At 42.4% G+C, this 26,120-nt stretch overlaps 1 protein-coding gene across 2 annotated transcripts in view; it reads left to right on the top strand.

The window, feature by feature from the left end:
• Nucleotides 1-402: 402 nt before the first annotated feature.
• Nucleotides 403-26,120, top strand: part of angpt1 (angiopoietin 1) — a 55,314-nt gene continuing 29,596 nt past the window's right edge. The window contains exons 1-2 of one of the 2 annotated variants that reach the window (XM_014177605.3): nt 403-1,518; nt 24,470-24,625. In XM_014177605.3, the coding sequence (XP_014033080.3) occupies nt 1,096-1,518; nt 24,470-24,625 (579 nt within the window). In that variant the 5' untranslated portion in view covers nt 403-1,095. The remainder of the gene's footprint in view (nt 1,519-24,469; nt 24,626-26,120) is intronic. The other variant, XM_014177603.3, reaches the window with a different exon arrangement.

Genomic DNA, 26,120 nt, shown 5'->3' with positions numbered 1-26,120 from the left:
CACCATGTTGTGGCTATTTTTGGTGAGAGGAGAAGAATTACATTAGATATGATATATCACTTCACTCAATATGATAAAGTATGTAAACATTGAATTCTATTACCACCTAAATGGGATAAAACTCGATTTACTAAAAACCATGGAAATACAACACAGCATTGTGAACCCCTGTGTTATATAGTTGAGTGGTGGACAGTGAGAATCCTGTGGCATCTGCTGTGTACTGTAGCGCAGGGGAGACGGGAACAGACTGAGTGTGTACAGGGGCAGGGCTACCACACAAGCCTCAGGTCAGAGAGCGTGTAAACCAATCCTCGCAGTCTGAGCACATCCTCTGTGCTTGGGGTCCCTCTCTGCCTTACACACACACACACACACACACACACACACACACACACACACACACACACACACACACACACACACACACACACACACACACACACACACACACACACACACACACGAGAGAGAGAGAGAGACTTGTCCATAAACACACATTCCTCTGCAGTCTCTGTGAGGGGCAGGCTCAGAGTGTGCTGGAAGCCTGGTGCTGTTCTTTAGTGAGCCTCGCTCCAGTTGTTTAGTCACACAGGGAAACCAGAGCAGAGACGGAGGAGGAAGAGCAGAGCAGTCACACAAGAGGAGGTCTGACGACACTATCCGTATGCACTGACCCTTGTATTTAACACATGTAGACATACATGCACACGCGCATGCTGCATTGATACAGTGTAAACAAGGACCATCTATATAAACACACAAGCTGTCACGGTGCAACACGTGTATGCGGCGAGCCCTGGACAACTGGACTTCTGGCTGACTTCTGACCGGACACATAGCGCTCCAGCAGCCCATTACAAGAGTGTGTGTGTAAGTGTGTGTGAGCACACCGGAGATGCCCTCCAGACCTTCTCACAGTAGGAGGTCCAGCACGGGGATGGATGACACATGTTCTACATCGACTGGGATCCTTACAGCATTCTGATCCACTAAAGGAAATACTGGCCCAAGACTGACCGCTAAACAGAAGAAAAGTCATCCAGAAGCCAACGATAAAAGGACTTTACTTTTCAACCTTTCCCCCAGGCTGGAATGATGTTGTGGAACAAGTTTGCCTACCACTTGCTTTCGTTGGCAGCCCTACTGGTGGCAGTGGGCTGCAGCGGAGGGGAGCATAGAAAAGGGACAGATGGCAGTGCCAGCAGCACAGGACAGGGCAGCACAGGTGGCAGCACGGGTAGCAGTAGCAGCAGTAGTAGTAGTAGTAGTGAAATTAGTAGCAGCAGTAATCGGAGGTACCACAGAGTCCAGCATGGACAGTGCACCTACACTTTTATCCTACCTGAGGGCGATGGCAGCGGAGGGAACTCGTGCCGACAAGGGAAAGCAGCGACGCAGTTTAACAGCGCCAATGCGCTGCAGAGAGACGCTCCACCACTGGAAGAGGACTTCGCTTCCCAGAAGATCCAACACCTGGAGCACGTCATGGAAAACTACACTCAGTGGCTGCAGAAGGTAAGGGAGAACTGGTCACACTGTCATAAGCAATGCAATGCAGTGACTGGAGTCATAGTTGAAAGCTTGTGCAGGTGGTCTTTTATGTTTACTTTCTGAGTATGCATTGAAGCTGTCTGTGTTTATGCAAAGGGCTGTGTTGTGTCTGGCTCTGATGGTTTTTTTGTGACCCCTTTAAATGTATGTGTGTTTGAGAATGATGTTCTCTGGCTTTCAGTTGGAGTTTCCTTGTGGTTGTCTTAATGAAAGTTCTTACAGTATTGTCAGGGATACATCTGTGTGCTGTACGGCTGGAGCTGTGTTCTACGACTCTGGTATTCATGGTTTAAGATCTTGGAGAGGATCTTGAATTGATGAATGATTATTATGACAAATGTAAAACTGTGAACAAATCTCATGAGGAATCTAGTTAAAAGCCTTTGTACGGCTGTCCCATACCGACAAATAACCAACATCCATAAACAATTTACATCCACAAAGCTGTTTCATTACGTAACTGTATATATTAACCATTGATCTATTTGTGTAAGATCAGTACTCGGTACTTCTTCGAAAAACTCTGTGCTCCCTGAGCAAGTTCCACAGATGTCAAGTTACGTTCCACGCTGCGTCCGTCCCAATGCGTTCTCGTTATATGTCAGTCCTCCAGAGTTCTCCAGTTTGCTGTCTCTTTAATGACAGGAAGCCTATAAGGACCACTGCTAGAGTGTGACGGAAGAATGCTCCCTCTATGTACTGCTCCCCAGGACTTTCCATTAGTCCACACTCTAGCTTTAGAATATAAAGAAAGCAAGTTAATAGAATCATCAGATATTTTCTAAGTAAAGGACGTACTAACATGAAAGACATACTTTTTTATGTGAAAACGTACTGATTATTGGGAATAGACTAGTTAAAGGGAATAGATCTTGCATTTTCTGTTCTGTATCTTTTGCCTTGCAAAAATGTGTATAAACCTTTATTTAAATAAATGTCAAAGCTCTGTATATTTTGCATGGGTAACCTTCAAATTGGATATTCAACAGGCAAGGGCAGTTGAAGTTTTAATACTTAATGTGACTTTACAATTGGGTAAGGTACAGTATTGCGGGAAACAGAAATAATGATTTTGCAATGCGGTGCTCATTGAATTCAACTGGGAATACAATCAACCAACAAATGTACTTGTCGATAGGCTTGCCAAGAATTGTAGGCAAGGGAACTAAGCAAATGTACTCTCTATCAGGGGTTTAAGAGACAGATGCCTGTGGTGCATACGACTCCGTCACATCCTTTTCCTCCAACTTGTAAAGCCAGTCAGGTGTTTAGGACCAGGAATATGGTTTCACTGTGACATTAATGAATTGTGAGGCCATCACTGATACCACTTGGCAACTGAATTGTTAATCTTAGCTTTGAGACTCCTTATCGCTGAAAAGATAAACTATCTCTCTGAAATGAATACATGAGTCAAATAAACAAACTCTAAATTCGGGAAAAGCAGCTCTGCTGTACTTTTCACAATAATGTGACTTTACAAGGAGATTAGGACGGCCAATCTATGATGAATTGCTTAAACACACAATCGTTTATTTTTGTCTGTAAAATGTTGGCACAAAGCGAACAAATAATTGCACGTAATGCACAATAGATTTGATAGTTTACTCTGGAATTGTGGTATTCATTTAACTGAACATCATCAATATCCGTTAGCATGCTGTGCTCTCTGCTCACTAGTAATTGGAGCACCGTCTTAAAAGGTATTGGGGCAAGTTTCTCAACAGTATAACTGCTTTTCATCTACCTCCGAAATGTATTCTTTCCACTTCTTTGGTTGTGAGAAATGGTCGTTCTTTATAAATGACCCAACATTTCATTCCAATGAACTGTTGATTGAGTTTGTAGTTAGGAAAGTAGTAGAGATATTATTCCTTCTTACTGTATGTTGTATCTCACACTAGTAAAGCACAAACATAGAAGTATGTACATATCAATTCCCAAATAAATGGTTGGCTTTTGCTCAGAAACTACACACATCACCATACATCACTCGGTTTATCTCGTATCTGGGAAGAGGAATTTCCATGGTAAAAACTGCTCTAAAACGTGAGATAAGCTGTGGGCTGTAAATGGTTGTGGGAATGATGACCTATATAGATTAAGAAAAACTATTGGCATGCAAAAGATTGTTCAGTGGAGAAAAATTACATCACATAATGAGGACCATGACTATACATTGTAAAAAAAAAAAAAAAAAAAAATGTTGATTCAATGTACAATGTAAGTCAACCAGCTGCATTAGGATTGTGAGTTTGCTCAACATTTGGGCACATTTGGCCTTATAGCTGAACCAACTTTGAGAAGAGTTTGAGTACATAGCTCAAATTCTTGTCCTTTTGAAGTCCAATCAACTCGCGGAATAAGGCTGATTAAGCAAGTTGGCTTTTTTACAGTGTAGGACTACTGTAAGGTCACCCTGAGTAAAAAGGAGTCTGAGATGAAATCACACGGACATTGAATCATACTGGTTTTATTTTTGTTCAGTAGACTTCAACAGTCCATGATGGTACTATATAAACAGTACAGCAGCAATTATAGACTGAATTCTAGACTTAATGAGACCGTTGGAATAACTTTTCCTCAAACGTAAAAATGGTAGTGTGTGAAAGCATCTGCCATCACCACTAATACCATCGTGTTTCTTCCCCGACACAATTGCATTCTCTGCAGACCTCTGACATTTTTTCATCTTAAGCGAGAAAGACAAGGGAAACAACAAAGGGAAAAAAATCCTGCATCCAGCATGTCTTCAATATTCTGAAAGAACAATATGCAATAATCGTGTCAACAGTAAAGTTGATTGATAATAGAAGTTACAGTAACCAGTTGACACCAACATAATAAGAATTAGAGGAGACGTTTTAAGAGGCAGCACACAGTGATAATTCAGCCCAATTATGGAGGTGCGGGAACATCAGGATGCAGTTAACATTTTTCATCAAACAGAAGATTAAGTGTCCCAGCCAGTCTATCTATCTTAATCACGTAAGCCTTGACTGCTTGTCAAGAGGAGAGCTGTCCCTAATGCTACTCCAGCCACCCCTGATGAAAGAATCCACAAGGGATTCCACACACTCCTCAATGCATGGGCGCTTAACTGTTGGGGGTAGATGCAGCAAGCAGCTGTTCGGGAATTATTAGGCCGTCCCAATCACTCCCCTCCGTGGAAGTCTGGTCGGCCCAGTGAAGAGCAAGCACTGATAACATTCCTGCGCAGTCAAAGGTGGCTTCTGTTTGTCCAAGGATTACTTCCCCAGCAGGCCTGTAAAGAAGGGGGAATTGGACCAGATTGCCTGTGATCTTTGGGTATTTGTTGCTGTAAAGTAGCCACTTAAATCATCCCCACTCCATTCCATCACTGGCTGGTTTGTGAAAGTGTGCATGGTCAGTTGTAGAAGAGAGATCATCCAGTTTGCCTTTTTTTTTTAAACATGAAATCAAAGTTAAAATAACTTAGGGTGAGATGTTTCGTATCACTCACCTGATCACTTCCAGATGCATTCAACATTTGAATGATATAAATCACCTACAGGAGAGATACACTCAAGATCCCCTTTCCACTTCCTCAATATTTCAAGGACAACTCAAGTCATTGAAACTTGGACCAAGGTCCATTTCAAGGAGCCAAAAAAAAAAGCCTGCTCCTCGGGAGTGAAAGTGATAGATCCTCACACTTTCACTTTAGTGCAGAGCGTAGAAAGGGTTTCAAACCAATGTTTCTTCAGAGGGAGGCATTGCCAGAATAAGCTGTTGAAGTTAAAAGAGGAGAGACAATATCAGTGTTCACAGTGCTATCCCTGTGAAATTCCCATTGCTCTGCCTTTAAACTGAACATGGCCATGCTGGTTAGTGTAATCAGGATGCACAACATGGGTAGTTCCTAGTTTCCCTTCACCCCTTGGGGTTAATACATCAAAAGGGTGAATATTTCTTAATGCTATCAGAAGGCCACACAGCCTGCCTAAGAGCCAAGGAAAGACTAATCTATTTTAGGGGTGACTTCCTCTGTATCAAAGCTTCTTTTTGCAAATAATGCGGGCCAAAACTAACAAATCGGACGATGCAGTGAGCTAGTGGACGCACAACAGACTGAGGAGCGCTTCCTTCCTGTCCCTTGCAGAACTTGCAAGACCACGAAAATAGCAGAAGGGGCTTTTGTACTCTGCTACTGCTTCCATAAATGAATCTTTGCCTCACTTGCACTAGCAGAGAAGGTGAAAAGAGAACAGAGCTTTCTTTACAGCATGTCAAGGGAATATATAAGGAAGTCCATTACGGCAATGTCACAGTATTCCCACATGGATGTGAACATTGAGGCCGACATGGTTATTGTTCTTTTCAGGAAATGGGCATTTAGTATGTTTGTCACGGTCAATATGGCAGCTCACTTAGTTTCAAACTCTTTTTCCAGAAATCGTATTTCATTGTGGTCGTTAGCTTCGAACCTGTTAGAACTTTTGATATTGGGCAGAAAAGTATTTTTAACTCTACGCCACGGTTATGCAACCAAAATGAATAGGGGAGTTAATTAATGCCCACGGCCTTGAGTCTCTCCAGTTTCTCTTGAGTTTCTCTGAGGCATCATGTGTACATGTGGTTAAACGTCCATCATTCATTTCAATGAATTACCCTCCAGTGGGCACTTTGTACAGGATTTATCTAGCTTTAATTGCAATATTATTTTTGTATTTGCTTAGGAGTGCCAGTCATTTGTTATACACCGCTCAGAAGACATTTTACTTACTGCTCTGCACTCACCAGTATGTGTGTGAAATAAATTGAGAAAGTCCTGTATTTTGTTTGGGTTTCCTTGTGCCCCAAGTATATTCATTTCTTCAATGGAACACATTTTTCTTCCTGGGATTACCACAGGTATTATAAATAAGAGTGAGTGTGCTGCAGCATGTCACTCAGGTGATATAGATAGCTTTACCATAGGCCTATACTGTATGTCAGGGAACTGATATTTGGATACTTCTGTTCTCAATGACATTTGACCTTGTTTTGAATAATGGTTAAGTATGGTGTGCCTTTATTAGGAATTAACATAACTTGGGTGGCAGGTAGCCTTGCGGTTAAGAGCATAGGGCCAGTAATTGAACGGCCGCTGGTTCAAATCCCTGAGCCGACTAGGTAAAACATTTGCCGATGTGCCCGTGTGCAAGGCAGTTACCATCATTGCTCCTGTAAGTCCCTCTCGATAAGAGTGTCTGCTAAAGTCTCAGTCGTTATGCTTGTCTTTAGAAGTTATAGCTCGCAAGCATTGCCAAACGTACAGCATACAGTGCGAAGCCTGTATGGGTGAGTGATTCTGACCCAAATATAAGATAGTAGCCATTGTGGAATATTATACAACACTATAAAAACAGATTGTTCAATCAGTGGTCCAATATATGCTGCTATCACAGTGTACTACAACATATCGTTGAAATCCAGCTGTGATTAGAAAGAACCCAATGGTATATCACTGCTTTCTGTTATTTATATAAGACATAGACTATAACTCATGTCATAATTTCTCTGGCTTGTTAAGTTTCTGTCATATTTCTCTGACCTGTCCATCGGGGAGCCCGCTTGGGTTCATTTCAGCCCTGTAAAATTCCACGAGGCTCTACAAGACTCTGCCTTTAAATAAATGTGTACCTTCAAATTTTACTGCTGTTTTTCTTCCAGGGACAGCGATCACAGGAAAGATATGTAGGCCTATGCTTTCTATTTCTGTTTACTGGCATGCGGCGGGAATAGAAGGAACGTACAGTAATGTTATGCCGTTATTTCTTTCTAACTTTTTTCGGGTCCAGCCAATCTTCAAGTTCACTGTAGCATTTATCCTCCACAAATTCCATCGGAATCCTGTTCCATCTGACAATTATTAATCTGAGAGATAAGGCTGACTGCGTGGAGTTTGGGGAAATTCCTAAAGCATCCCAAAACACTACCATTGAGCCCTACTCCCCTTAGAGGTTGTGTCCTACAGATGTTGCATTGTGAGTGGTTGCTTTAGTCTGTCAGCTCTGGGGCCACTTGCCAAAGTTCCAAAGGACACCATTTCACCTCATCTGAGAGTTCAGCTTCTTCAACTTTTCCATGATTACAAATCAAAACATCACAATTGGTGATGAAAGAGAGCAATGGAATAGTTTCTGTCAAAGTGAGAGGCTTTGAATAAACAAACAGAACAGCAGATAAATAACAAGTAATAAAAGCACCCGCCGTGAGGGAAAACAAATGAAGAGAAGCAAGTGAAGGGGGGGAGAGAGGGAAAGAGTGTGGGAGATATTGGGTAACAGATAAGCAGTTTCACTCCCTCACAGCCGGAGTTGGATCAGTAAATGAAGAATAGGCGAGTTTTCCTTCTCTTACTCTGTTCTTGTTGTGATCTGGGCCAATCGCACATCAGGCTTCAATGTCACACTTTGCAATAACCTCAGTAATTTCTTTGTTCTATCTTTGGTGTTGGTAAGGCTTAGGGAAAAGTTGCTGTAGTCCATATCTCATGATATATTAACATACGGTCTGGAACTGCACAACATGGTCGGCCACTCACGACTCCTTCCAGTGCGCTGGGTGGTTTTGTCTTGTGTGTGGGACGTGTTTGGGTCCCGGGTTAACGGTTTAGAGCTGTGATCGGCGTGGCACCTCATCCACACCCCTCACACACACACACACAAACACACAGACATTGGAACAGCCCTGGTGAATGTCTTAACCCTGTCCAGCACTGTGTTTGCCTTGTCTGGGACCCAAGCCAGGTTTCTCATATTCCACACAATACCAGGGCTGTGGCTGGCAGAGCCAACTGGAGATGACTGGTGAAGATGTCGATAGTGTGCTTGCCCCCCCCCCCCCCCTTTTCTTTCCTGTCACATCATTTTCGACCTCTGCTTAAAATTGGAGTCAAAGGTCAATCCACCTTACTCCCTGACCTTTTAGAGAATAACTGTACTAAATGTAGTCTCAATTACCCTTATGATAGAGCCCTAGCAAGCTTTGTTGGGTCAGGATAAAACTGACCTCTTGTACTATGATACTGTAAGTGTTTCTACTAAATTGCAGGGATAAAGGGATCGTTCCAACAAGAGGTGTAACTGTTGTCGAGGGTAGAAATTCAGTCACTACCAGACTGATGCAGACCACGACCAGAGAATCACTCAATGAGACAGCCCCAGGACACATGCCTGTAGCTGGAAAACGAATGGAGCTTTACGCCTGTTTACTCATAAATGGGTGCAGATGTTTGTTTGAGTGGACTTTACTGCCAGTGGGAGCTGCAGGCTGGGGTTGCGGGGGTTAATCCTCAGCAGGTCTGGAGTGGTTGTGTTTGGATGGACTGGAGGAGCAGGGGATGAGATTCAGTCTGACTAATGGTGGTCCATAGATGGTCAGGTGGGATCTGATTCTGTAGGCGAGCTTAAAACATTATGCATTAAGTTCTCAAACTTCTTAATGTATAGTATTGTATGTCATAGTGTCAATCCATGATAATCGAAAATTTCAATAAGAATTTCTCAACGGCTGGCCATGCCTTCCTCCTGGCTACTCCAACCCCGGCCAACAGCTCCGCCCCCCCTGCAGCTACTCGCCCTAGCCTCCCCAGCTTCTCCTTCACCCGAATCCAGATAGCAGATTTTTTGAAAGAGCTGCAAAATCTGGACCCCTACAAATCAGCTGGGTTAGACAATCTGGACCCTCTGTTTCTAAAACTATCCGCTGCCATTGTTGCAACTCCTATTACCAGTCTGTTCAACCTCTCTTTCGTTTTTTCCGAGATCCCTAAAGATTGGAAAGCTGCCGCGGTCATCCCCCTCTTCAAAGGGGGTGACACCCTAGACCCAAACTGTTACAGACCTATTTCCATCCTGCCCTGCCTTTCTAAAGTCTTCGAAAGCCAAGTTAATAAACAGATCACTGACCATTTCGAATCCCACCGTACCTTCTCCGCTTGTAAGGGCTGTCTGAAGAGAGAGTGGACCAAAACGCAGCAGAGTTAGTGTTCATCATTTAATTGAACAACATGAACACTATACAAAAACAAGAAAAGAGAAAACCGACAGCCAACAGTCCTGTCAGGTGCAAACACTAACAGAAACAATTACCCACAAAACCCAAAGGAAAAACATGCTCCTTATGTGTGACTCCCAATCAGCAACAACGAGCTTCACCTGTGCCTGATTGGGAGCCACACACGGCCCAAAACAAAGAAATACCAAAACATAGAAAAAGGAACATAGAACGCCCACCCAATGTAACACCCTGGCCTAACCAAAATAAAGAACAAAAACCCCTCTCTATGGCCAGGGCGTTACACCGCTGTGCAATCCGGTTTCCTAGCCGGTCACGAGTGCACCTCAGCCACGCTCAAGGTACTAAATGATATCATAACCGCCATTGATAAAACTCTGTCAATCACCGTATTCTTATCGGCAGACTCAATAGCCTTGGTTTTTCTAACGACTGCCTCGCCTGGTTCACCAACTACTTTGCAGACAGAGTTCAGTGTGTCAAATCGGAGGGCATGTTGTCCGGACCTCTGGCAGTCTCTATGGGGGTACCACAGGGTTCAATTCTCGGGCCGACTCTTTTCTCTGTATATATCAATGATGTCGCGCTTGCTGCGGGCGATTCCCTGATCCACCTCTACGCAGACGACACCATTCTGTATACATCTGGCCCTTCCTTGGCACTGTGCTAACTAATCTCCAAACGAGCTTCAATGCCATACAACACTCCTTCCGTGGCCTCCAACTGCTCTTAAACACTAGTAAAACCAAATGCATGCTTTTCAACCGTTTGCTGCCCGCACCCGCCCGCCCGACTAGCATCACCACCCTGGACGGTTCCGACCTAGAATATGTGGACCACTACAAATACCTAGGTGTCTGGCTAGACTGTAAACTCTCCTTCCAGACTCATATTAAACATCTCCAATCCAAAATCAAATCTAGAATCGGCTTTCTATTTCGCAACAAAGCCTCCTTCACTCACGCCACCAAACTTACCCTAGTAAAACTGACTATCCTACCGATCCTCGACTTCGGCGATGTCATCTACAAAATAGCTTCCAATACTCTGCTCAGCAAACTGGATGCAGTCTATCACAGTGCCATCCGTTTTGTTACCAAATCACCTTATACCACCCACCACTGCGACCTGTATGCTCTAGTCGGCTGGCCCTCGCTACATATTCGTCGCCAGACCCACTGGCTCTAGGTCATCTATAAGACTATGCTTGGTAAAGCTCCACCTTATCTCAGTTCACTGGTCACGATAACAACACTCACCCGTAGCACACGTTCCAGCAGGTATATCTCACTGATCATCCCCAAAGCCAACACCTCATTTGGCCTTTCATTCCAGTTCTCTGCTGCCAGTGACTGGAACGAATTGCAAAAAACGCTGAAGTTGGAGACTTATTTCCCTCACCAACTTTAAACATCAGCTATCTGAGCATCTAACCGATCGCTGCAGCTGTACATTGCCCACCCTATCTACCTACCTCATCCCCTTACTGTTTTTATTTTATTTACTATTCTGCTCTTTTTGCACACCAGTATCTCTACATGCACATCTTCATATGCTCATTTATCACTCCAGTGTTAATCTGCTAATGTCACAGTTGTCTTCGTCTTCTGACGATAATGCGAAATCGTCATCAGAAAATGTGGACCAAAACGCAGCAGGTACGTGAATGCTCATCTTGATTTTTAATTAATCTCAAAAATGAACATACAAAATAATAAAACACAAAAAACGAACACTCGACAAATAAACAGTCTGGTAAGGCACAAGGCTATACACAGAATAATCACCCACCAATCACACACACAAACACACCCTAATATATGGGACTCTCAATCAAAGGCAGATAGACAACACCTGCCTTCAACTGAGAGTCCCAACCCCAATTAACCAAACATAGAAACACACACACCAGACTAACCATAGAATACAACCACATAGACCATCCACCAAAAACCCAGAAATACTAAATCAAACACCCTTTACACAAACACAACACCCCGAACCACATAAAACAAATACCCTCTGCCACGTCCTGACCAAACTACAAAAACAATTAACCTTATATACTGGCCAGGACGTGACAGCTAAATTGTAATTATTTGCTCCTATGGCCTATTTATTGCCTACCTCCTCATGCCTTTTGCACACACTGTATATAGACTTTCTTTTTTCTACTGTATCATTGACTTGTTTATTGTGTTATTGGCTTGTTTGTTTACTCCATGTGTAACTCTGTGTTGTTGTCTGTGTCACACTGCTTTGCTTTATCTTGGCCAGGTCGCAGTTGTAAATGAGAACTTGTTCTCAACTTGCCTACCTGGTTAAATAAAGGTGAAATAAAAATAAATAAAAAAGAAAGAAATAGAAAAATACTAACATAGTGTTTTCTTTGACTTTACTTTACCTTACTTAATTTTTTACCTATTTTTACCTATTCAGGACATTGTAATAAAGCTATATTGTAGTTGACTACTTGTAGTCACATGTTTCCAATGTAAGAGGAATCAATTAAAAAATTGGGCTCTCAAATATCACATAAGGATTTTGGAGTATTGTATTCTATAGCATACTATAATATGGTAACCATAGTCTAGCAGAAAGGATCCCTAAGAGTCCCTTATACTTCAGCTCAGCCGGGGGATGATGGCCCTCCAGTACTTGTCTTTGGGGCGCGCTGGTTTCGATCATTTGATCTCTCCCCTGCTTGTCACTGTGTGTATACACACTTCTTTTGCACTTCAGTCTGAGAAAGCAAAAATAAACAGAGGTCCAGCCAGATGAAAGCCTAGGGATATGGCGACATTGTGCTGCGTATGCTCTGGTCCTCTGCTGCTCCGCTCGGGGCCCGCTGAGGAGTCAGAGCTGTAAGTGACTGGAGAGGACCACGCTGGGTTATGATGATGTTACAGGGTTCAAACCGAGCTCTACTGTTCAGGTCTGGTCTGGTCTGCCTGGGGATATTCCATATGATATGACTATGAGCTTCCACAGCTCCAAGGGTTGGGTTTTGCTTGAAAGTAACTGCTTTCTCTCCATGTTGACATGTGGATTGCAGATTAGGAAAAAAAACATATTATTATTATTTATAATTATTATTTTACACAACATGATCTCTGGGTTGTTGGTTCGGATTTGAAACTAGCTATACAATTGCAGGAACAATGGCATATCTTATGATTTGTGAAATCTTTTGATTGTGTAAATAGTGAATATTATAGACATTTCAACCTATGAAAGAGACACACTGCCTCAGTAGCCATTAGCATCCATTTTCCCTTCATTACACTGGTATGACCTGAGGTCAGACCAAAGCAGTCCCATCTGGTGAGGGCTACTGTACCGCTTCCTGCTGCTTTGTTTTCATTCCACTGTTGTTCAGTAGGCACCGTAACTGAAGAAAAAAGGGCCTGTTTCCAGTGACTGCCTCTGCGGCCTCCACACCGTTGACACCCCCCCCCCCCCCCCCCCCGTGCTGCGCCCCTCCACCCCGTACTGCCCCGCGGCACGATGACTACCGCTGTCAGCACAGACGCATGACATCAAAGCCCCCTGTCCAGAGTCTAGACCCACACAGCTGCAGATGATACATTGTCCAGTCTAGCTGTGAGATGGGGATGAGGAGGCAAAGAAGAAGGGTCTCATCATTTAGACCTGATGTAACAGTGTGGCTGGTTGTGTGATGTATCCATAGCAAAAGGAGGGAAGGGGGGCCCTGGTTTGACTTGGGAGTTTATATAGGAGGTTTTTCTGTTGGCGAGGGTAACCCTGGATGACTTGAGAGTTTCTAAATGATCGCCTCTTCACTTAGCGGGATGCTAGGGGGAAAGATAAACACGGACATGACGCTGAATGTAACAATACCTGGCATTAAATGGCCGTTAATTTGAATAGAAGAGGCATGTTTAGCTGGCGCTGGCAGTGAGGGAATATAGTGGTTATTATTATGTGATGAGAAAGGCCTACCATATTCACAAACTTTGAGATTGCACACATACCAACTTTATTATGGCTTCCTTGAGGCAAACTAATTCCATCTATGTCTGAAATGTGCTGGCAGAGATAAAGATACCCCAAATATTTGGATCCAATCACCCACGTCCCGTGGGTTGATATTCCTGTGTGTTCTACGGCTAGGAAGATTGAAACGGCAGTGCCGAAGGGTTTACTCAGCCATTATCGGCCACGTTCCTACTTGGATGAAGCCCAGTGGAAACGTTCCCATGTTTGAGAGAATGACAAGCTCAATTCCTCGGAAAACTAGAAAACTAGGGGTCCAGTACCAGGGCAGTTGAATTTGTTGAATTTGTTTTGTTGTTTGGTATGTTTCTCCATTCCCATGTCTTGGATGAATGCATATGTTTCCTCTCCCATACGTCCAGATACACATCATTAATTGGGGTAATTTGAGGGCCTGCTTTGACATAAGAGAGCTCCTAGAAACTCAAGGATTTGTGAAAATAGACATCCACACACAATCACGGCTGCAAAATCTTTATTTTCACTCTTGATGAATTCACATGAATGATGCTAGGTGACCTGAGCTCAACAGAAGGAAGGAAACCAGCAATATATGGTTATTACTATAATAGCCTACAATTCAATTATGTTATGAGTTATTAATAGAATATTACGGTTCTTTATCTAGTTTTTCGGACCAAGTATAGAAAACTCAGTAGTAAAGGATTTTGGAGATTCATCAGTGTATTGCTACTGGAATATGGTCATATAAGATAGCCAAATAATCCTTGTCTAGACCAACTCTAAAAAATCATTTGCAGAATCTTGATTGCAATAACAAGCAAGCCTTCCACATAACAGCACCCGAATCTGAAAGAGAAATGTAAACATTTCTGTTGGACGAGATCCCTGCGGTCTTTCCCGAGAGGAGAGCTGAAATTCAAAGCAAACACTTTCTCCGTCCCTCTTGTCATATTTCGAGTAAGTTCATGTTTATAAGACAGGATATCAAAAATTAATTGCTTCTTGGTTATGTTAACTTATTTTGGGCTTTCTTGTGAAATTGGCTCCTTTCTTAAACGTTTTACCCGTCTGTCATGGTCTGTACATTTTTAGTAGCGCGTTACCTTGGTTGCTGAGGATGTGTTTTGTTTAATACATGATACCAACTGTTGAAGCCCTTGAATTGATGTGTGAGATCTCTCTGACATTGGTTAATAATACATGTATAGTAGATGGATAGGCAAAGTATTCGAACCAGATAAATGATTCCAATCACATAAGAATTAATGTATCTGATGGATGAAGTAAGATCAAATTTCCCATAAAGAACAGAAAACTGTTGGCAGTCATGTTCAGATATAGTTTTACTTTTCTCAGGCTTTTTTCCATTTATAAACGTTTGACCTTTGTCTTTACAAACTTTTGAATCATTAATCTGTTTCAAGTTATGTGAAATGTTACTGTTCAAGTGAATGATCTATATTTTGCATTACTAAAACATACAAATTATGTTTTGTGTGACTAAATATTTTGTGTGACTAAAACATAAATAAATAGCTTTGACTTAATACTTTACATGTCCCACCAAGGAATATGCTAAATGTATCAAGTCTGGATTCAATCCTTCGGTCCAAAGATAAATAAAGTGTTGTATAATTGATATTTTGATCAAACGTGCTATCTATACTTTTCTCATGATCGTTTTGTTTACATAATTGTACTAATGCATTTTATGTAGGATATCTCCAGGTATTGAAACATGCACTGGCTGCTCTGTGCTTGTCCTTCAGAGAAATGTACTGTAGTTTAAACACAATGATTCAGGTATGAGCTGTTACACAACAGTAATACATGCCAACCTACACGCTCACTTCGTTACACCACTGTAGGCCACCTTGTCATCCCAAGTCCAAGCTCCAGAGCTTCAGTGACAGGGCCTTCTCCAGGGTTTCTCCTAGGCTCTGGAACTCCCTCTAGCAATCCATGACTCTGAGTCCATCACCATATTTCTGCCCTCCTAAAACCCCACCTTTACGACATGACCTACCGTTAACCCACCCTCCTGGTAAATGGGGAAGAGATTTAGAGTCTTAAATCAAATTGATAAAATTCAGAATTTTCCACATTAGTTCCTGAAAATGCCATTTGTTTTTGATCATTTCAAATATTTACCGCTTTCCCTTACAGGGCTTCAGTGATGAGACGAAGCACCGGACCTCCATTTCAGCCGACCATTTCAAATATTTTCCTCTTTCCTTACAAAGCTTCAGTGATGAGTCAAAGCATTGGACCTCTATTCCAGCTGACCAGGGGCCTATTGATCGATCCCCATTCTGTCACGTTAAGGCAGAGGACGAGAGAGAAAGAAAGAGAGAGCGAGCGAGAGAGAGAGCGAGAGAGAGAGAGAGAGAAGTAGCGTCACTATTTGGTAAATGCCTCGTAGCTAGCTGTGAGGGTAAAGGATGTAGAGGAACTTTGAGTTCAGTCTGAGTCGCTCTCCTAATTCGTATCGTCTCATTTTGAATGGAAATAATCCATTTAGATAAGTCAATTAAATTGGAAAATCTGCATTTGCCCAAAAGCATAGAAATAGCAGCCAATTGGAATTTGAATGTCCTTATTTTCCTTACTGCACAATACTCTAAATCAGATAGATTTTACGGAGTTTTGGAAACAAAAGAAAACGCCAAGTCTTTAGAGTTTTCACCAGTGGGCACGCTTCTCACTTTTGTCAATTTGTTGAGCCTAGGAGCTTTTGATGGACAGAAAGTGGTGTATTGGCTCTACTTGCTAAATGATTTTGGGCACTGGTTTTATATGCAATGATTTGGGTTGGAGATGGTTGGTTTGGTTTCAGGTTGTGTACACAAGACTAACTATGTCCTTGGAAAAGGATAACGAAATGAAATCAACACAACAGCATCCTGACAGAAAGAGAGAGAAACAGAGAGGACAGCTTTGGGTCCTGGCAGTGAACTGGTTGGATAGAGTGTGACTCCCATTGGACTCTGGTCAAAAGTAGTGCACTACAGTATATAGGGAATGTGGTGCCATTTAGTTTTGGTACATGGCAGTCACACTCTGTCCATGGATGAGTTAAGCCCTGAAATCAGCACCCAGCAGTGCTTCAGTAATGAGTCATAGCACTGGACCTCCATTCCAGCCGACCAGGGGCCTATTGATCGATCCCCATTCTGTCACGTTAAGGCAGAGGACGAGAGAGAAAGAAAGAGAGGGCGAGCGAGCGAGAGAGAGAGAGAGAGAGAGAAATAGCGTCACAATTTGGTAAATGCTTGGTATCTAGCTGTGAGGGTAAAGGTTGTAGAAGTTAACTTTGATTTCAGCCTGAGTTGCTCTCCTAATTTGTATCCTCTTAGTGTCTCACTCACTCTTAGTGTCTCAAAGTGACTTATTTACAAACAACCCACTACATTTTGGCTGAAGCTGGGGCAATGAGACAGAGTTATATTCTATATGTATGCTGTCTGTAAAGAATTATATGCAACCTCAATTTAAGCAACCCATAAAGGTCCTGGGCATTGAGTGAATTATAACCACAGGTTTCAGAGAGCGTATTAAATCCCCCCTTCACTGTCCTTTGGCGAAAAGAAGGCATTAACACATTTGCTGGCATCAGTCTCAAGGTGCCCTGTGCTGTAGAGTGAGGTGCTAATCGACAGTAATAGCTCCTTTACCGTATCCACTTGAGGCTTCTCAGATGATTGGGTCTCGTCAGTGGGAAATGCAACCCAGACACCCACAGAGCCAGAGATAAGCTAGGCTACAACAGAGCACATACGGTCTGTTATAAACTGGGTGGTTCGAGCCCTGAATGCTGATTGGCTGACAGCCGTTGTGTAACAGACCGTATACCACGGGTATGACAAAACATTTATTTTACTGCTCTAATTACATTGGTAACCAGTTTATAATCGCAATAAGGCACCTCAGGGATTTGTGGTATACCTCAGGGGTTTGTGGTAAGGGCTGTATCCAGGCACTCCGCGTTGCGTCGTGCTTAAGAACAGCACCCTTAGCCGTGGTTTATTGGTCTTATACCACACCCCCTTGAACCTTATTGCTTAAATATACCACGGCTATCAGCCAATCAGCATTCAGAGCTCGAGCCACCCAGTTTATAAAGGGAAATAATGCACACGCTAGAATGCCCTTCAAGCCAATCAGAAAGGAGTATTCAACAATGCCATGGTATAAGTAAGCAACAAGCAATGCGTAAATCAATCACACAACCTTTACCACCTTTCTACTCATGGCTCTGATAATGATCCACAGTCCAGGTAAGAGGTTAAACCTGACACCACAGTTATGGCTAACCTTGACGGATTTGGAGTGACCCTCAGCCGATGGGCTGCGTGTGGAGTTTAACCAAGTCCTCCAGCTGCTGCTAAGCCAAGCTGAACTGGTCCCAAACATGGTTCCTCTGACTCAGATAATAGCCCAGATTCCTCTCTAACAAACGTGAATTTTGATTTAAAAAATCAGAGTGATTCATTGGCCTACAGCTATTTGTATTTGTCTGCTGTATTTAGATGGAAAATATTTGCATTTTTTTGTAGTTCCCATTCAAATTACATTGCATTGTTTCAAATAGAATTTTAGTGCATTTTTTGAGATGACTTATGTTTTTTGTCTGGTCAGATGTCCTGGAAAATCAGACTTTGGCATTTAACCAACCCTCATGAGAGTGGAGCACACAAGCACTGCATGCATATCATGCACTTTTATGTATTTCATCATCGCTTTCCCAATTCCCGACAAGGGTATGCCTCTCTACTCACTTTCTACCACTGAAGGACACTATTTACTTTCTCCTGCTTTCTAATCCTGTGCTGTTCACTGTCTGGAAAAGCACAGCCAAATAACTTAACACCCACATTGGGCTACTTTGCTTCTTCCCATGTGGTATTTTTACATGATGGGCCGTGTTTGTTTAATCTTGTTTCTCCTTGGTACTTTCCGTTTATGACCCTCACCAGATTGAGTCCTGAGTCAGGCACGTTCCCTGGGAGACTGGCCATATGCCGATGAGTGCGGAGCTTAAGTTTCTGGAGGGTCACCGGTGTCACTTCCACCGGGGTCTCTCAAGGTGACTTATGCAGGGTGCAAGCAAGGCATATCAGACAACATTTACACCGATTCGTTTTAACGGATTGGCAAACTGCTATAAAGAGTACAAGCTGCTTGTGAAGCATTGGAGAGTACTACAGTATATCACCATTAAAGGCACAGGTCTCCAAAGATAAATACTTGGCATCTAAGTCGTGCAATGAGCCTGAGGTTATCGATTCAGACTGTTTCCATAGTTATAATATCGGTGTTCCGAACCATGTAGGTTCCAGACTTTTCATGTTCTTTCCAAACTCCTGTACCCTAGTGTGACACTTAAATCAGTCTGTTGTACTTCACAGCCAAAGGAACTCTATTGTATCTGCTAGTGGGCCTGAAACAACGCTACACTTAGCTTTTATATGAACGCCAAGACAGGGATATTGCACTGAAGGACTATTTCCATGTGGCAGACATTTGCTGATGGCTGACGGGTAGAAAGATGTCACAGTTTTAGGATTGAAAGGAACTGTCTCTGCTCTGTCTGTGTTATTGTACTGTATGTTCACGAAACGTTGAAATCCATCCTTTATATAGGCAAGCAATATGGCAGTTGAGTATTTCCCTATTTATAAGTGCCAATCTTTTGAATATGTTATACACATTAAAGTGATTTCAAACTCTCAGCATCAGCCCTTTAGACGCCAAGATAATTCTAGAATGCTGCTGTAGAGTACTGGGAATTTTCATGATAAAGCAAATTTTCTCACACATTTCAAACAAACAGACATACAGTAGCTCAAAAACAAAGTACAAATGACAATTACAAGTTAACTTAGTTTTAGAGCCCAACTTCTTCTTTAATACGACACCACATTCATGTCAATAGCAATAACACTCATTTTGTCAACCATTGTGTAGACGCTCACTGTCAAAAAACCATTAACACAAAAACAAAACGTTTTTAAAGTTGTAGTACATTTTACTAAATGACTCGCTTAAAATGTACCAAGTGTAATATATAATACTTATAAATATTATTTACATATCCAAAATACGACCAGAGGACAATATTCAGAAAGTATTTCAAAACCCACACAAAGTAGGCTAGTGTAATGACAACGTTTCTTACTTCTGCAACAATGTAAAAATTCAAACAACTATTCAGAGACCATTTAAAAAAGAAATGCAACCTCTCTCAATAAGATTTAGTAGAGACCAGGCCTGACACAAAATGTAGAAATTGTAGCCTACTTTGACAACAATTCAGTGAATGCAGTATTAGATAAAGATAAAGAGAGACGCTACAAAACACAGCAACTGTTCCGAGATTTGTAGGACAAATTCATATTTCACACTGTCACTTTAGTGTTTGCATTTGTCTAAATGTCATGGAACTTCTGGAAGCACTGCCCCATCCTGCAAATTGGCACAGAACACGTAGAGCACCGAAAGGAGGTTTCTACACATCTCCCACTCTTTTCCCTGCGTCCACTCCGAATACACCCCCCCCCCCCCCCCCCCCTTGCGCCCTTCAAACTTCACCTGCTTTCAAATGAGTTACAACTCAGTCCACACGCCCTGGTGCCACAGGCTTGGCTCCCCTCTTCCTGCCACTGTAGCCATATCACAAAGTGAATGGACAAACTGCATTTTCAATGCCTTCGGGGGCCAGCGCCTGCGGTTTCTGGGAAGGGGTCTTTGCAGGGTCCCCCACACAACATATGCATTTACGATGGCAATGTTGAGCATCCCCCAAAACACATACTTCCACTATTTTCTGCCTGTGTCCTACATTGTAATAGTTCCTCAGTTGGTCAAGATGGTCAACCCCGCCTATTTTCTTGTTGTAATCCATTACAAGCTCTGGAACAGATATAAGTTCCTAGCACTTTTAAAAACAACTCCAAAACCCCTGCCACTTTCACTTTAGGCCCAGGCTGTGTGGTACAAGGGTGAATGGTGGGACTTGGGGCAGACATACGCCATGGAAGGCTTCCCTCTCGGATGTGCTCTCCCTCTTCCCCTCCCTCTTCTTCCTCCTCCTCTCCCTCTAATTCCTCCTGTCCCTCGGCTTTGTCCTCTCCCTCCTCTTTTTCATCCTCCTCTCCCTCTCGCTCCACTCGTTTCTCCCTCCTCCTCACTCTCCTATTCCTCTCTCCGCTCCTTCGCTCTCCCTTCCTCTCTCCCTCCTCTTGCTCTCTCTCTCCCTCCACTCTTCTCTCACTCCCCTCCTTGCTCCACATCCCTATCCCTCCTATCATCTCTAACTCCTATTGGTCCCTGCCTTTTGCTCCTGAGCCCTGACTCTCCACATCACTTCCTTCGCTTTCACTGACCTTGAGGAACAGAGGGAGAGGAGAGGAGCAACAAATAGGATACAAAGGTGGTCAGGAACATAATCTCTCTCTCCCTCACACTGTCTCTCTCTTCCTCCCTCTCTTTCTTTTTCTCAACCATACACATACTCTCTTCCTAATAAGGGGTTTCCATAATAAATTGTCTGATACAGTTACAAGCCTCCCATTCCACACGCACACACACACACTCTCTCTCTCTCCTCCAATCAACTCTTGCTTTCTTGCCTGACAGACTAGCTACAGAGTTCGCCAATGTTAGCTGATTAGTTACGAAGCTGGGACAGTTTCCAAATGAATTGCATTGGTAGAAACAGGATAGAACAAGCAACTTGTTAGCTGGCTATGTAAACAATTATAAACTGGGTGGTTCGAGCCCTGAATGCTGATCGGCTGACAGCCGTGGTATATCGAACCGTATAGGGGTATGACAAAACATGTATTTTTACTGCTCTAATTACGTTGGTAACCAGTTTATAATAGCAATAAGGCACGTCAGGGGTTTGTGGCATATGGCCAATATACCACGACAAAGGCTGTGTCCAGGCAATGCGTTATGCCTAAGAACAGCCCTTAGCCGTCGTACATTGGCCATATAACACACCCCCTCGTGCCTTATTGCTTAAATATCCAAATCATCATATAAAGTTCCAATGCACAGGCATTTACTACCCTAACACGATAGCTAGGCTGTCAAATAATAGCAAAATGAGGCCTATAAATATCTGCACCTAGAAAACATGACAACCCATGTACTTGCTAACAACAGGTTGTTAGCAAGTACATTTTGCAATATTGACACAGATATTACTGTTAGAAAAACAAGGCCATTGGCGCCACTACAGTAATTTAAAGAAAGGCCGTCGACGGCCGCTATGGTTTTATCACTCTACTGATGCAGATTCAGTCAAATATACTTATGTTTTTTTAGCGAAATACATATTTTCCATTTTGTCTATTTTGTATTGGGATTGGCTTTGCCAAGCGATTCATTTACTGTTTTGTTCCTCTGCAAACCATTTATTATTTACAACTGTGGGAATTCAAATATGTTAGTTTTGTGCACATTACAAACCGTAATTGAAGACACGCATAATACTCTTTTAATACCTTACAGTCTGTAAAGTTGAAACTTCTACAATTTATAGCCCTTTACAAACATACTGTACCTGTATATGGGTTACGTTATAAATGATGTCAGCGCTCAGGCTCTGAGCTTTACAGCGCTTTATGGTCTTTGACTGAAAGCCATTCTGAATTTGAGCACCGCATGAGACAAGAATTTGCCCCCATCCCTCTCTCCCTCTAATTGCACAACCGTTGCACATGTTGTGTTGTCTCAGTGAGGGAAATGCTGTAAATTAAGAAGACTCTATGTATTTAGAAAGACGAGGCGTTGAGGATCATAATAAATACCACTTTGATGTCATACAAGCAAGACAAACACCCATGAGTCCAAATGTGCACTCCACATTTCCAAATCATAAAACTCATGTCACACCCAGCGTCCATGTTCATGATCGCTATGTTTGACGTACAATTACAAGACGACATGGGTTGTTCTGAACAGAACGAGATGACGATGTGTTTCTCTGAATTGCCCTGTGAATCTCTAACACTGCAAGATGATATTTTATATCTTAGCTAGTCATTTTGGCAATAGAACAATCACGCAGATGATGCCCACCTGACCCAGATTGCGATTTATAATAGGCCGTTTTTAGATTGCGTGAAAACAACAGTAATTGTGCGATGGCGGGGATACAGGGTTGTGTTCCGGGGAAAGAACTACTACAAGTGTGCTTGCTCTAGTTCCTCAACGACACAGCTAGGAGAGCTCCGCAACAACAAAAAGCACCTTATAGTTGAAGATTCTTCTTTGAGTCATAAAAGCGCATTGAAATGACTATGGAACTGTGCCCACTTTGTAGAGATGGCCACTTGGAGACACCAGATAGTCCGTTCACGTGTCTTATGTTGCACCTACCTCACATTTTCCAGAAATATTCGTATCATGTTACTGACTATATCCAGAGTGTTTTCAGGTTTCGTTATCAACAAATGCAGCAAAACGTACAGTAAATGTAAAATGAACATAAAATCAACAGTGTAACGTTTGGATTCAGTCTTGTGCGAGGTGAACTGTTTCCACAATCTCCAAATGGTTCCCTTTCAATTGCTACCATGCGTGTACATATGCATTTCATATTTCTTCTTCGTGAAACATTTAAATGTATCCATAAATGTTCATTCCCACATGTGTAAAGGGTTAATGATGAAACTTCTACGGTCTTCAAAGTTTAAACTATCACTCATGCACTAGCTATAATGGGCATGAAATCCAACATAAGGTCTGAGCATGAATGTCTAGACTATCCCAGTGCCTGTGTTTTCTAGAATAGGACTAAGGACCTTTTAACTTGAGTCATTCAGGTCCCTGGATGCCACACATGAAAGGTTCCTTTAACCATGTCGTCGTAGGGTATCATCGGACATCACGGCTAATGTGACAATAGAAACAATCTGTATTTTCCGAGGGATGGAAAAATGAAGTGAGAGACTTTAATGTCACAAATGCTTTCTTTAAGAGTCTCACGGCAACAACATAAATCCTTCACACTTCGAGTGAGTAGTGGAGTTTGGCTGGTGACGTCTCCATGTGTGCTGTTCTTTTCGTTCAACGAAGTGTATGTGTACCAGGAACGGTTGCTGAGTAAGGGCATCAGCGCATGCGACACTGTAATGTTTGGAACTGGCTGGTGCGTTTCTGAAAATACCCTATTAGATAGTGAGTTCAGAAAGGCCACTGTCAGATTGACCAAATCAAACACGCCATCTAGATTATTCGTGAATGTTTTCAAAAGTGTCAGTGCAGATGGTGAAACGTAACAGGCCGAACATCACCGCAGGTGCATGAACTGACGTTGAATAAAACCCTGTCCCGGCCTTGTCATCCGTTCACTTTTGGGGGATGAAAGAGTGCTCTCAAGATAAGCACCAGTGAGTATCTGGCCATCTCTGCCTCTTCCTTCCCTAGCTAATTACCTACATTTGGATCCACCTATATTCTGAAGCTCATTGTTCACTTGGTGGTTCACCAAAGAAGAGGTTTTGTGTTAGAATAATGTGGTGGAAAGACAGAATCAACTCAGTTATCTATGACATAGAGATACTGATAAGAAGGCCTTAGAAATGTCCACGTGAGGGAATGTTACAGTGATTACAGAATGTATGAGATTTGAATCTTGATCAATGTGGATGGTAGCCATTTGTCAGGCATGTTCTTTCTTTCAACTGTAAAGTGATTGAATGCCGTCTCTCAACTGTCACTGTTTTCAAACGCATCTCTATTTTGTTGTGTCTGTGTGATTTACAGCGTCTGTTTAACCTCTGCTACTTTCGTTTTTTCAACATACCCCAGTTTTGTTGAGTCTGCATTATGGGCCATCTGTTTTAGTCTGTTTCATGCTCTGTGTCTCATCCATCCTCTCATAATCTATCTTCAGATTGAAAACGACATAAAGGAGAGCATGAAGACAGAGATGGCCCAGCTGCAGCAGAGTGCCGTTCACAACCACACGGCCGCCATGTTGGAGATGGGCACCAACCTCTTGTCCCAGACGGCCGAGCAGACCCGCAAGCTAACGGATGTAGAGACGCAGGTACTATATCCCCCTAAACTCCTCTCACTCCTGCCGGGAACAATCTCACGCACCATAGACTCAGCTATTCCACATTAAACCACCCCAAAAAGGCAAAAAGGGGAACTGGCCAAAGAAAATATGGATGACATGTAAATACCTACTGTCACGGTTGTCGTAGGAAGGAGCGCACCAAAGTGCGTGTGTGTCGTTCCACATTTTATTTTCACTGTGAAACTTTGCAATCCATACACAATAAACTAAACGAACAAAAACAACAAACCGTGACGCAGAGTAGAAACATACACTAACTCAAAACCATTCTCCCACAAACCCAGGTAGAAAAAAACCCTACTTAAGTATGATCTCCAATTAGAGACAACGAGGACCAGCTGCCTCTAATTGGAGATCATCCCAAACAAAACCCAACATAGAAATACAAAACTAGAACATGACAACATAGAAAAACTAAACTAGAAAAAAAACTGTCACGCCCTGACTTACTCTACCATAGAAAATAACATCTTTCTATGGTCAGGACGTGACACCTACGCTCTCTTTATGTGATGTTCATATCAGTGGAGGCTATTCAGAGGAGGAAGGGGAGGACCAACCTCCTCAGTAAATTTCATAAAAATAAAAATGGTAAAACATTAAAAAAGTTATACATTTTAGATAAAACTATACTAAATATAATCACATCACCAAATAATTGATTAAAACACACTATTTTGCAGTAGCCTCAACAGCCCTTTGTAGGGTAGCACCATGGTGTACTGTAGCCGGAGGACAGCTAGCTTCTGTCCTCCTCTGGGAATGTTGACTTCCACCCAATCGAAGTTATCAAATAATTATTATAGTACTGAAAGCATAAGCTACAGCTAGCTGCAGTGCATAAAATGTGGTAAGTAGTTGACTCAAAGAGAGAGAAAGACAACAGTTTTGAACAAATGCATTTCTTCCAAAATGAAGGAGAAGCAAGAGAGAAATATGACATGGCTGTGTGTTTACGCGTGATCAGGGTTGTATGCATTCTGCTGATCCTGTTGAAAAATAGATTAGAAACTCTTGTTTGTGTCACTGTGTCCATTGTAGCAACCTCCTAATGGGTATAAGGAAAATGTTTGTATCATGTAGTAGCCTAAACCTGTCGCTGTTACATTGAACTGGGTGAATGGAATATGAATGACAGTCATCCAACTTGCTGTAATATAAATAAGGCCATGCTCATGAAAAAATAATCGTCCTCCCTCATCTTAAACGGCACTGACTGCCACTGGTGCATATGTATGTTTAGGTTTCAACTTCTCTTGATACTTGGGGAGCTTTAGAAGGAAGGGGACAAAAGTGGTTCTTGTGGGGGTAGATTTTTGTTGATGTTCCAAAAAAATATAGGTTTGCTAAGCAAAATCACTGAGTAGTACCATGTGTCAGAACAACCTCTCTTCATGCCAAACCTATACTTTATTACCTCTTCCTAAAGAGGAGCTGATGATTTACATCTTACCTACATTTT

Source organism: Salmo salar, chromosome 27 (assembly GCF_965601325.2).
Source record: "Salmo salar chromosome 27, fSalSal1, whole genome shotgun sequence".
NCBI classification, from domain to species: domain Eukaryota; kingdom Metazoa; phylum Chordata; class Actinopteri; order Salmoniformes; family Salmonidae; genus Salmo; species Salmo salar.
Note: the sequence above shows the minus strand (reverse complement) of the source record. Positions and strands in the feature narration are given on the sequence as shown.